This window comes from Bison bison, unplaced genomic scaffold, assembly GCF_000754665.1.
Source record: "Bison bison bison isolate TAMUID 2011002044 unplaced genomic scaffold, Bison_UMD1.0 scf7180017864162, whole genome shotgun sequence".
Classification (NCBI taxonomy): Eukaryota; Metazoa; Chordata; class Mammalia; order Artiodactyla; family Bovidae; genus Bison; species Bison bison.
This window is the reverse complement of record NW_011494734.1, coordinates 2630237-2643420: the sequence shown is the minus strand read 5'-3', so window position 1 is coordinate 2643420 and position 13184 is coordinate 2630237. Positions and strand designations below refer to the sequence as shown.

General features: G+C 41.7%; 1 protein-coding gene across 1 annotated transcript in view; it reads right to left on the bottom strand.

The window, feature by feature from the left end:
• HBP1 (HMG-box transcription factor 1) overlaps positions 1–8275 on the bottom strand; it is a 31100-nt gene extending 22825 nt beyond the window's left edge. The window contains exon 1 of the mRNA XM_010841467.1: positions 8201–8275. Coding sequence (XP_010839769.1) covers positions 8201–8215 — 15 coding nt within the window. The 5' untranslated portion in view covers positions 8216–8275. The remainder of the gene's footprint in view (positions 1–8200) is intronic.
• Positions 8276–13184: the final 4909 nt, after the last annotated feature.

The following is a 13184-nucleotide window of genomic DNA, read 5'->3' as shown; positions in this document are numbered from 1 at the left end:
CAACCTGAGTTACTGGGACATTTTGATGTTATTATCTAATGATCCAATCTCTTTTTCACAGAGACATCTACATTTTACCTAAACAAAATCATTTCTTTTTCTTCATATGTCATATTATATATAAACGAGACCTTTTCTTAACATTAAGTTCATAAGCATTTGCCTGTTCATAAGCATTAAGTCTTTCAAAGATCTATTTTTAAAAATTAAATTATATATAATCACAGGAATTACCAAAATTTACTTATCCCTCCTACTATTAAACATGTTCCCAGTTTTTTCACTCTTACTTTATACATTCTTTTTTTTTAAGTATTTGCTTACATCTGGTTATTTCCTTGAACTTCCAAGAGATAGATTAGTGGTTGGATGGCAATTAAACATCTTCTAAGGCTTACTCCTTGGAAGTAAAGTTATGACCAACCTAGACAGCATATTCAAAAGCAGAGACATTACTTTGCCAACAAAGGTCTGTCTAGTCTAGGCTTTGGTTTTCCCAGTGGTCATGTATGGATGTGAGAGTTGGACCATAAAGAAAGCTGAGCTCTGAAGAATGCATGCTTTTGAACTGTGGTGTTGGAGAAAACTCCTCAGAGTCCCTTGGACTACAAGGAGATCCAACCAGTCCATCCTAAAGGAGATCAGTCCTGGGTGTTCACTGGAAGGACTGATGCTGAGGCTGAAACTCCAATACTTTGGCCACCTGATACAAAGAGCTAACTCATTTGAAAAGACCCTGATGCTGGGAAAGTTTGAAGGCAGGAGGAGAAGGGGACGACAGAGGATGAGATAGGTGGATGGCATCACCGACTCAATGGAGTCTGGGTGAACTCCAGGAGTTGGTGATGGACAGGGAGGCCTGGCATGCTGCGGTTCATGGGGTCAGAAAGAGTTGGACACGACTGAGAGACTGAACTGAAGGCTTTTGACACATACAGCTAAACTGACCATTGCCTTACTTTATTTCTAGTATTTTATTTCGCTTTCATATTTCTGCCTCAAATACGACCCATTTCTTGGGCACTTGGAGCCGGACACAATATAAACTGTAAGATGTACAATGGAGTAGTGAAGAGGGCACTGGGTTCGGTGTAAGGAAACATGGGTTTGATTCCAGCTTGATCACTTACTATATCTATGACCTAAATGACTGAGCTTCTCACTAATTCAGTATCTCCATATGGAAACAGGGCTCATGACACCTGCTCTCTCCTTCCCAGAGCAGTTGTAAAGATGAAACAAAATGAGCAAAATAAAAAGTAAAATTATCTTTAAAAAATTTTTATCTGTAGACTGACATAGGGCAATATTATGCATATTTTGGATACTTAATCTCTTAACAGAACAGTTACTGAAAATAATTAACAATAGGAGCCAGACAGGCAGCTATTCAGCTTTGGTAATTTCCTCCCTGCAAAATATGACAAAGTATCCAACACACCTCAATAAAAGTCACAGATCATATCATTACTTTAAGCAAGTAACAGTTTATCTAAAAGATGTCTGAGGCATTCCCAAGAAATGAACACTGTTCAGTAAGTACAATGTATTATGTAATAATCACAGTCTTATGATATAATTATAGCAAATACACTAGTGTATAACAAACAGCCTCCTACAAAATTGGTGGCCACAACAGATGTGGCTAGTAACACAAATTGACTTCTCAAGCATAAATGGCCAAATCCTGGTTCTGAGCCTCCACTTTCTCATTGCAAAAGCTCAGCAAACTTAGATCAATCTGTAATGTGCAACCCTGGGGGCACACAGGACCATGTCTGCTTCAAACCAATGATGCTGAAGCCCCGCCTTCCAGAGCATGTGATTTATTTGAACTGAGGTACAATCCTGTGCAATGGTTTTTACTTGTTTTCATTCAAACAAACTCCTGGTACACTGGGAGAAGCAGCAGGCTAAAAATTATTGCCATATTCCTTTTTTATCTAAACATGTGTGTGTATATGTAGAATATATTCAGTCATTTAATACATATTCTGTACAAGGCACTCTACTAGGTATTATGTTGAAACTCAATGATGAACAGTTTATCATGAATTTCAAGGAACCTGCACTTGAGTAGAAAGACAGAAGCAAACAACTGCAGTTCTATGGAGGCAGGGCTTGGATATGAATGGGTAAAAAGGAAGGAAGGGAGGCTCCTAATGAGAAACTCACATGAGCAAACTCAGAGGAGCAAAGTACTGGATGAAATCAGAAGGACATCGAAGCCAAAGGCTAGGGTATCTCCTGGTTGTCAATAATAAGGCTGGAAGGCAGACTGGGATCAGAATCTTTCATTCTAGTTTAGGAAAACTGGTTTGCCACTTCTTTTTTTTTTTTTGAAACTAGGCTCCTGAGTTTATACATTTGCTACCTACCAGCTATGTGCCCTGGACAATTAATTTAAAATCTTCATGCCTTGTTCATAAAATGGAAATAATAAAAGCACCTACATAGGTTGTTGTAAAAACTCAGTGAGCTCATGTCAGAAGCTTACAATAGTGCCTAACAGAGCAAACTCTCAAGCTTTGGTAGAGTGGCCAGTATTATTATTAGCGACTAGCAAACAATGGGAACCACTGCAAATTTTTGAATAGAAGTCTAACATAATCAGAACTATACTTCAAACATTTTTTGTCTATTTTAAAAAATCATACTGAATTACAATGAGTATGCAAGAACATCTATAATACACAAATACTTAAGGGAGAGTGTTTTGAGAGCACAATATATTCACATTCCCAGTTTCTGTCTATGCCACTCACTCCCAGCTTCCTTTGCAAGAGTCCTCATGAGGGACTTCCCTGGTGGTCCAGTGGTTAAGACAATGCTTCCACTGCAGGGGGGACAGGTTCAATCCCTGGTCAGGGAACTAAGATCCCACAAGCCACAGGGCAAGGCCACCCCCCCACACCAAAAAAAAGGCAAAATAAGGCCCCCCAATGAAAGCCCCCTCCAGAAAAGCAGCAAGGCACTCCCCCACCCCATGAAATACGTGGTAACTGGTAGTACCAGTGCAGATTCCTCCTTTAGTAATGCCCCAACAAGAACGAACTAGTTATTCTAGGTGGGTTCTTGGCGCAGCTAATATTAAGTTTAGTCAATTTTAACCCTTTCCACAGAAAACTTTCTGACATCCTAAGGATACAAGACACAATTTAACCTGACATGACTCAAATTTCATAGGAACATCTACTGGACATCTCACACACAGAAGTGATCGGCATAAATCAGTGCAAGCTGCAATCTCAACATGAAAACCTTCTCACTTTTCCCCAGAGTTGCACTGGACACGTATGCCTCCTCAGCAGAGCTGCAGTCAGGCTGTCGTGTCCCCACCGCCCGCAGGACTCTTTCCAGCTGGGTCTACCCTCCCCCTCAGCAGGTCCCGGTGCCCAGCCACCATTCAGTGCACTCACATCTCCTTGCAACTTCTAGCATCTCTTCAGCACTCTTAGGAATCTACCAACATCCCATCACAACACACCTTAAATGAAGGTGGAAGAAACATTTTGGTTTCAAAACAAAGAACAAAAGTATCACAGAAGTATTTGTTGAACGTGAGTTCTATGTGTTTGCACCTCTCACTGTTTGTACCTCTTACTGCACAAGGCTATCAAAAGTTTGGTCTTGAGATAGCGGAGATTCTCCTTCTCTAAACCTGTACAGTAAACAGAGTAACAGACTTGAAAATCTGACCATTTTCTCTTTAAAAAAAATAAATAAATAAAAGTTGAGAAAAAGGTAATCTAAGGTAGGTTAACTTAACCTCAAGGTACTTCTACTGATCTCAGAAGAGCTAGTTGGAGGGGAAAAAAAAAAAAAAACATGCAATCAAAATTCAAACCAAAGTTTTTTGCCTGTTTTTGGCAAACTATTTGGGAGAAACAAGGCCTCTGATACAGTAAAGGAACACCAGAGAATCCATATTCAAAATAACTCCTCATATACATCACACCAATTAAACATTCATTTTTAGAAACAAGCTTCTCTTTCAAACTTTCCCTGGTAAAGCTAACACTGTTGCTCGTTCACGCTGTTGTATGCTGCTTTGGTATTATAGGATTCGACACGGCAAGCCTGGTGGGCTGCCGTCTACAGGGTCGCAGAGTCGGACACGACTGAAGTGACTTAGCAGCAACATACTGTGTTTCAGCTATCTCTGCACATGTCAACTCTCACTAGACTGGTGATTTTCAAAGAGTAAAATTTTCCAGCAGTTGTACTCTGAAATGTCATGGTCAATATTACAAATTTTTACTGGGTGGAGATGAGACAGCCCTATTGCATCTGTTTTGCAAACTTTCAGAAGTAAATATCCACAAAATCTCAATGAAAGGAAAGGAAGAGATGACTACAAATGACCAACTTTCAGTGAATGAAAAAGGAAATTAGGTTTTACTAAATGCCTACCTGCCATTTGTCAAGCATTTCCACATACTTCATCTAATTTTGTATAAACTTCAAATCATATAAAGCTCAGAACAAATTACTGTTCTGGATCAGGAGGGACTTCCCTGGCAATCCAGTGGTTAAGACTTCTGTGCTCCCACTGGAGGGGGCAAGGGTTCAACCCCTGGTCCCTGGTCGGGGAACTAAGATCTCACATGGTGTGTAGTGTTACCCCAAAAAATAAATACTACTCTGGATGACAAAAACAGGGCTCTGATGATTGAATCAGACCATTTTCCCTTCCCCCTGCCCCCAAAATGAGAAAAAGGACAAAAGATATAGACCAACACAGATTAGACATCTAATTTCAATTACATTCAAGTGCCTGTCCTTCCCTGAATCTTTATCTTTTCATCACTATGGATAAAGGAAAAGGATCCTCTCTGTGCCTCCCATAATCCCGAAGGACTTCTGTATGAAACTCCAACTCTTTGGGGGAAGGAGGTGAAGAAACGGTAATTTACAATTATTTTACATCTCTAACATGAGAAATTGAGGTGGTATTTAAAATGTATTACACAATCGCAAGCTAAAATGAACCTCCATAATAAACTAGATTAAACACAAACTACACCAAATGCAGTTGAGGGCCTCTATGCAGTTCTTTCAGAAACTTCAAACCAAAGAGTTCAGAGAGATTTCTACAACTCTGGTTTGCCATAATGTTAACAGGGGAAAAAATCCACATCCCAATAGTGGGTGGTATTCTTTCCATAAAATGTTACCGTAGAGTATCACTTACTTATAGTGTCATTTCTATATATAAAGTAGAAAAAATAATTTTCTTCTCTAATTTAGTTGATCGAATTTTTCACAGCTAAATTGGTAGTAGTTTAGAAAAGCTATATGACTATGAACAATTTAACTTCTATGCCTCAGTTTTCTTTTTCGTAAAATGGGACCAGTCTACCTGTATCTACCTATATCATAATATTCCAAGTATTAAAGACACTACGTGACACACCCTCTTAATGGTTCCAAAGCATTCCCTTAACTCATCAGTCACTGCTGCTGCTGCTGCTGCTAAGTCGCTTCAGTCGTGTCCGACTCTGTGCAACCCCAGAGACGGCAGCCCACCAGAATCTCCCCCGTCCAGAGATTCTCCAGGCAAGAACACCGGAGTGGGTTGCCATTGCCTTCTCAGTCACTGCTGCCCAGTGCTAAATACATCTATACAAGTTCTTATTCATTTTGTGCTGATCGGACACAAAATACTGAAACTTGAAGAGAACACCAAACACACCACTACAAGCCATCTGTAAACCTGTTTAAAAGCACTATCAATATAAACAGTACGCAAGATAAGTCACTGCACGAAAACACTTGAATCTTTACATCATGTGTAACAACCTGTGAGAAAAGCTTTTCTAAACTACCAAAAACTTTAGAGAAGAAAATTTTTTTCTTCTAATTTACAGAAAATGACAGTTTAAACTATGATATGAAGTACCAAAGTAAATGCAGGTCAAAATATGAAGGTATATGATTACTGTTGATGAGTTAGGCACAAACAAGAATATAAAATATCATTAAGAGAATATTTTTCCTGAATTTTGTAATATACAAAGTATTTGTCAAAAATATCTGGTGTGATTTCTCATTCCAGGTAAATATCACTTTCATAATTAAAAGATAATACGTGTAAAATACCTGGCATCGTTTAACACCGTACTAACAATTTATGGCAGAAAAATAAAGTACTAATATTTTCATTTCAAACAGAAATACAGAAGACCAGCTAGCTTCTCCCTCATAAAGCCCAGGCTATTTGCACTGAGCATTTAGGTAGTGAGGAAACGGTCCGAAAAAATTAAAATACAGTGGCGGAAACAACTCTTAAAGTGACAGTACCATTTTTGAAGTCTGAGAAGCAAGCATTGTGAAACATGGAAAACTGTGGGAAATCCCGGGAGAAGGTAACTTTGAACTAAGATTTTTCTAAGCTGAAAAAGGTAACTGGGGGACAAGTGGTTCGGGCCCCGCACTTCCTCTGGAGGGGGCAAGGGTTTGATCCTTGGTTGGCGTGGCCGGGGAGCCAAATAAATAAAATCTTTTAATTTTTTATAAGTAGTTGGGCTTATAAAACTAAGTAAAATGGAAACCAGGAAGTGAAATCAAAATTTCACTCTATAATGTACTGTCAATTTAGAATTTAAATATTTTGTTTTGGCTTCCTCAAAAGTATAAAACAGCTCCAAAATGTATTGGGTATATTGAATTCTTTTGAATGTAATTCAAGTTTCCTTAAAACTTTGTCAACTATTACCTACTCAGCAAGAACTGAGTGGAAATTCAACAGTTGACCCTAGTACTCAGCAAGTTAAATCGGAAAACAGCAGAAACAGTAACAACAAAAAGCAGAGACTGAAAGAACTAGCAGTACATCACAAACGTATTATCAGTGGTTAATAGAAAATTATTTACAAATGTTACAACTATTCTAATTCTCCAAACGTAACTTTAATTTCACTAAATCATTGTTAGGAATCACCTGTTACTGCTAGTTAGAGGGAAATAAATCTATAGCACTCAGTCGGAATTGTTGGTAGGACTCCCAACACTTCCTGGTATACACACAACTGACTTTTAACCTCCTCCCTTAGCATCACTGGATCCCAGAATTAAAGACTCTTGAGTGTTTCCCTGCAGTCAGAGCTCCCTTTACAAAAGATTCTTGCTGAAAACTCCTAAAGAATTAACTCTAGGTGAAGTGTTCAAAAGAATGCACGGCGGCGAGCGAACTCCCCTAGACAGCATGCAGCGTTTGAAGGAGCTACAAAAACCTGGTTCCGACAGTCGATTTCGCTAGTCTTTTTTGTTTTAATCCGCCTGGGGCAGCAGCATAGGTTGGAAGGCGGAGACTGAAATCGCCTGCCAAGCCTCGATCTCGGTCACACAGAGGCAGTGCCTCCCGGTTCACGCCAAGTCCATCCCCCACCCTCTTTCGCCATTCATCGCGTTCCCCTCCCCTCCCCCCATCATGTGACCGCAGCCTGGACTCCAGGCTTGTTTTTCCCCTCGGCTCAACTCCACCGCGCAGGCGCCAAGGAGTCCATTCATTCGAACTGCGTAACAATGAGCCCCGGGGCCCAAGGGCTCCGCGAGCTTCCCAGTTCGGCCCGAGCCCCTCTCGGCCCCTGAAGAGGCGGCGCCTCACAAGAATCCTCCACCCGCGGCCGGCTGCCCACCCCGGGCCAACCTCCGACCCTCCGCCCACTCGCGGGGAGTTGAAGTCAAACTTTCCTGGGCAGCCCCAGAGTCGCGTCGGCCCCCTTTCCCCCGCCCAGGCCCGCCCCATCTCCTCACCCGGCCCGGCCACCCACCGCGCCACCCGGCCCAGAGCGCAGTCCTCGCAGACGCCTCCCAGCCCCCGCCCCAAGACCACCACGGACCGTGCCGACGCGAAGCCCAGGTGAGCTCGCGGGAAGCGCCAGTCCGGTGGGTTCGCCGCAGGCCGGTATCGGACGGTTAACTGCCCCGGCCGTCAGGAAGAGGACAGCCGACCCGAGTTCACCCGGCCGCCAGATACCCTCGAGATCCTGCCCCTCCCTTCCCCACCCCCACCCCTTCCCGAACAGAAAGACAACAAACCGCCGCGGAGTATAAGCAGCCCCGGCGCGGGCCGCCCCGGCCGCGACAACACCACCAGCAACTCGCGTATCCCCTCTACAACTGACGCCGGCCTTCCCGGGGCGCGTTACTGCTCCCGCCGCCGCTCTTAGTCCTCCACCGAAACTTTCCTACTTACCAAACCCGTCGCCATTACCAAGTCTTTCAAGCTTCGTCTTCCCCCTCCCCTCAAACCCCCGGGGGGTTGAGCCTCCGCCCAGCTCCTTCGCCTTTTTATTGGCCTGCGGCACTGCCATTCAATCGTTTCTCCTTCCTATTGGTTGGTACCGTGGTCCGTCTCGGTGGGCGGGCTTGTATTGACTTTTGTGTTGTATTTATTGGGGAAGACGGAGTGTCAATCACCAGGGTAAGCGCTTCGGATTGGATTGCTGCCGAGACTCCCGGGACTCCAGCCAAACATTGCCCCCGAAATGGATTGTGGGTTCGTAGTCTGGGTCTGGCTGTGTTTCTCTCCGAGACTGCACGTCGGGGAACAGGTTGGACTACATTTCCCAGAAGTGCGTGCACGGTGCAGTCTTGATAGTAAACAAGAGTCATAGGGACACGTGTATCAGCTCGTTTGTTTTGGTGTCTGGGACAAAAAGGAGGGGGCGGAGGAAGGGAGTGTTTTAAAGCTTTGGCCTCTTCTCTTCCTCTGGGCCTGTGCTAGCACTCAAAGCAGCCTCAAGCTTCTCGCAGTACCCATTCCGGGCCATAAACAGCCAGAGTTGCTCGCAGCTCAGAATTTGGCAAGAGGCCAAGGTATTGTTTTAGTGCGAGGGGAAGGCGATGACTGCACTAGCGGAAACAGTGCTGCCTCGAGGGGGACCCAGTCACCCAGAAATCACGGCCCCAGGCCTGATGGGGATAATAAAGGTGGTGCTGGGGTCCAGTGGGAAGACTTAACATTTCTTTATCCTGAGCCTGGCTTCGCCCCTCCCTGGACAGCGGCTTGCGGTTTCTCTGCGGACTCTGTTCAGTTCACCCGAGATTTTTTGAATGCCGGCTGCGTGCCAGGCACCGAGAGGCTTGGGGATGAACAGTGAGAGAGAAGCTCGGAGGTCTGGACAATTTACAAAACTGTGAAGCGGGAGGTGGGGTCATTACTGTTGACTTTCGAATTGAGGAAAGGCAAATTGATGTTTTCTGTATTTGACCAGCTTACTCGTTGTTTAAGGTAATACGGAGGGATATAATGTGTGACTTAAACGGATGTAATTTGTGAATCGTTATCAGGGTTTCTCTGGTGAGTTTCAGTTTAACCGTTTTTCCTCTCCAGAGGTCTTCCACTGATGAAAGAATGTCTTCCTACTTTGTTTCCACTAGGAGTTCCTCCTTAAGTTACGAATTCTCTGACTCAAAGAGAGGAGGATGGCTTCTTTGGCATTATAGTTACCTTCATTTTAAACAAGGCTGTCCAGTTCCTAGTCTATAATTGATGTTTTTACCATTCCCATTACAAAGGCATTATTAAGCTTTTTTTCCTTTGAACTTTTAGTGTTTAGTCATTTAAGCTATGCTTTAGGTTTTATATCTTTAGATCATTATATGTATGTTTAAGAGGAGGAAAACATACTAGAGAGAAATCTATAAAGTCAAACTTTTGGAAAGGAGCCTTAAATCCTTGCTAGTGATTCCTTTAAAACCCCTACTTTTCTGGAATTTTTAAATCTGAAAGCCACGGAACAAATATGGAAATCCAAAGTAACTTTCCCATACTGAAACAAGTTTTCAAATTCTTTTAGGGATTCCCTGTTTGAATCCTTAAAGAGTCCTCCCTACCATGTGATCAAAGATGGTATTCAGATCAAATACAGATCAAAGATTCTGTATTCACAAATACTAATCAAATTATTTTGTTTCCTAAAAATAATTCAGAAGGCCAATAAAATGCCTAAATTTTTCCCTGAGTAAAAAGGACAATATTTGTATTTATCTTCGTTCAGAGATTAATGGAGTGACCCCAGGACTCAATTGTGGCCCTGCTCTTTTGTGTATTTTTATTTTCTTTCTTCACTTTTTTTAACAGTGAAGGTTCATTGCGCCTCAGAATTGAAAAATTGAAAATATGAACTCCAGTGTTTAATTTCCTGACAAAAAGAAAAATCCGTGGAATTCACTTGATCACTGAAAACTAAAATCTCAGCTATTAATGACTAGCTCCCTCCAGGAAACTAAAAACCTTTCCCACCATCCAAAAAATGAACTTTCAAGAGCTGGTACCACACCATCCCTGCCCCCCCACCCCCCAACACTGCATGAACCATGAGATCTGCTTTTGGCTGAACCTTAACTAATTTTAAAAGGTTTTCTGTTTCCAAGCGTTTAGTAAAAGCCTTAGTGGAGATATTTTTTTATTTGTGAACACAATGGTAGGAAGAATAGCACCTTCACATCAAGCTATTGTACATTATTGGAAATGATTGTCTTTTATTAGTACTATAAAGGTTTTCCTATCCATTCATTCAGAAATACCTATTTAGTTCCTACTATTGGTTGACCACTGTGCTAATTCATATGGATACAAAGATATAAAATATTTTCACATACTCTCATTTTTGTCCAGGTCATTAAATAGAAGAGTAAAATTCTCTTGAGTTAGTTCAGTCATAACTGATTAAATGTCAGTGTTAGAATCTCTGTACCTTTAAGTGGACAATTAGTCCATGTTTGGACTCTCCTGGGAAGCTAAATGCTTACCTTATGCACCTATGTATATTTAATAGGAACCTCATTATTCATTTTTGGATGACTAAGAAAACCAGCCAACTCAGCCAGAACAAAGATCAAAGTACAAAACCAGTAAGATCTCCTTAGAATATAAATTCTACTACTTCACTAAAATATACATAAAGAATTTTTGTACCAATTACTTATTATTTATATGTGATAAAATATAAAATGACATATTTTATAATAGATATAAAATATTTTAGCTCAGTGGTGAAGGATCTGCCTGCCAATGCAGGGGACGCAGGAGACACAGGTTGCATCCCCATAGGTTCCATCCCTGGGTCAGGAAGATCCCCTGGAGAAGGAAATGACAACCTACTCCAGTATTCTTGCCTGGGAAATACGGTCAGAGGAGCCTGATGGGCTACAGTTCATAGGTTTGCAGAGTCGGACACGACTGAACCTGTAAGGGATTTTTATATATACTAAAGAACATTTGTTCATAACATACTTTCATGATAAAACTGACATTAAAAAATCAATTTTGGGAATTCCCTGGTAGTCCACTGGTTAGGACTCAAAGCTCTCACTGCCAAGGGTGTGGGTTCAATTCCTGGTCAGGGAATGAAAATCCTACAAGCTGTAACCAAAAGAAAGTTCAAAAATAAAATTTTATTTAAATAGCATCTACTTCTGGTCAGTGCAAATACCATATACACACATACATATTCCACATAAACTATGCCCAAATATGTTAAGAGTTGTTATCCAAAATCAAAATGTCTTCAGCAATTTGTAAAATACTTCTGTTTTCATAAAGAAACATCAAATTCTAATTTGTTTTTTAAAAACTAGATAAAGCTTATTTAGGGGTGAAATTACTGTATTCCAACACAGTTGGCATACCAATGACCACTGGGCTAAGAAACATAGAAGTTAAAGTACATGACATTGCTTAAATGTTTAAAATATCACTGTTCAAAATGTTAAAAGGTAAGCAAGCAAAGAAGCAAAGAAGAGGAACTCAAAAGCTTCTTGATGAAAGTGAAAGTGGAGAGTGGAAAAGTTGGCTTAAAGCTCAACATTCAGAAAACGAAGATCATGGCATCCGGTCCCATCACTTCATGGGAAATAGATGGGGAAACAGTGGAAACAGTGTCAGACTTTATTTTGGGGGGCTCCAAAATCACTGCAGAGGGTGATTGCAGCCATGAAATTAAAAGACGCTTACTCCTTGGAAGGAAAGTTATGACCAACCTAGATAACATATTCAAAAGCAGAGACATTACTTTGCCAACAAAGGTCCATCTAGTCAAGGCTATGGTTTTTCCTGTGGTCATGTATGGATGTGAGAGTTGGACTGTGAAGAAGGCTGAGTGCCGAAGAATTGATGCTTTTGAACTGTGGTGTTGGAGAAGACTCTTGAGAGTCCCTTGGACTGCAAGGAGATCCAGTCCATTCTGAAGGAGATCAGCCCTGGGATTTCTTTGGAAGGAATGATGCTAAAGCTGAAACTCTAGTACTTTGGCCGCCTCATTCGAAGAGTTGACTCATTGGAAAAGACTCTGATGCTGGGAGGGATCGAGGGCAGGAGGAGAAGGGGATGACAGAGGATGAGATGGCTGGATGGCATCACTGACTCAATGGACGTGAGTCTGAGTGAACTCCGGAAGTTGGTGATGGATAGGGAGGCCTGGCGTGCTGTGATTCATGGGGTCGCAGAGTTGGACATGACTGAGCGACTGAACTGAACTGAACTGAAGCAAGCAAATGAAGTCAAGTATTCAAATTAGGAAATGGAGCACAGATTCCTACACTTTTTCTCTCATGTCTGTCTGGGATGCTAGGCCTTTCTCTGTGTATTTTCTTTTAGTTACCAGTCGAAAGTAGCTAATTTTAGATAAAAAGCCATTAAGATCACAGGACTAATATGTACTTAACTGTGTGGTGTGTGCTCACTCACTCAGTCTGATTCTTTGCGGCACCATGGACTGTAGCCCACCAGGCTCCTCTGTCCGTAGGATTTCCCAGGCAAGAATACTGGAATGGGGTGCCACTTGCTCCTCCAAGGGATCTTCGTGACCCAGGGATTGAACCCATGTCTCTTTTGTCTCCTGCACTGACGGACGGATTCTTTACTACACTGAGCCACCTAGCAAGCCACTTAAATGTGCTACACTTAACCATTTTTGCTTACATTTACCTCCCCCCAAATTCGCATTATTTCTTCTTTCCATATTTCTTATGCATCTTTTTGTCTGGTCTATATCATATGCATCGTTTTGCCCAGGCAATCAATAAATATTATAGATACCTGCTGAACAGATGAATAAAAGGAAATAAGATACATTTTCTTATTAATATATAGTATATGTTATTTTGTGTAAGTTGCTTTGAACACTGACCCCATTACATATAGTTTCCGTATGGTTTGTGTCACTTGCTGTGTC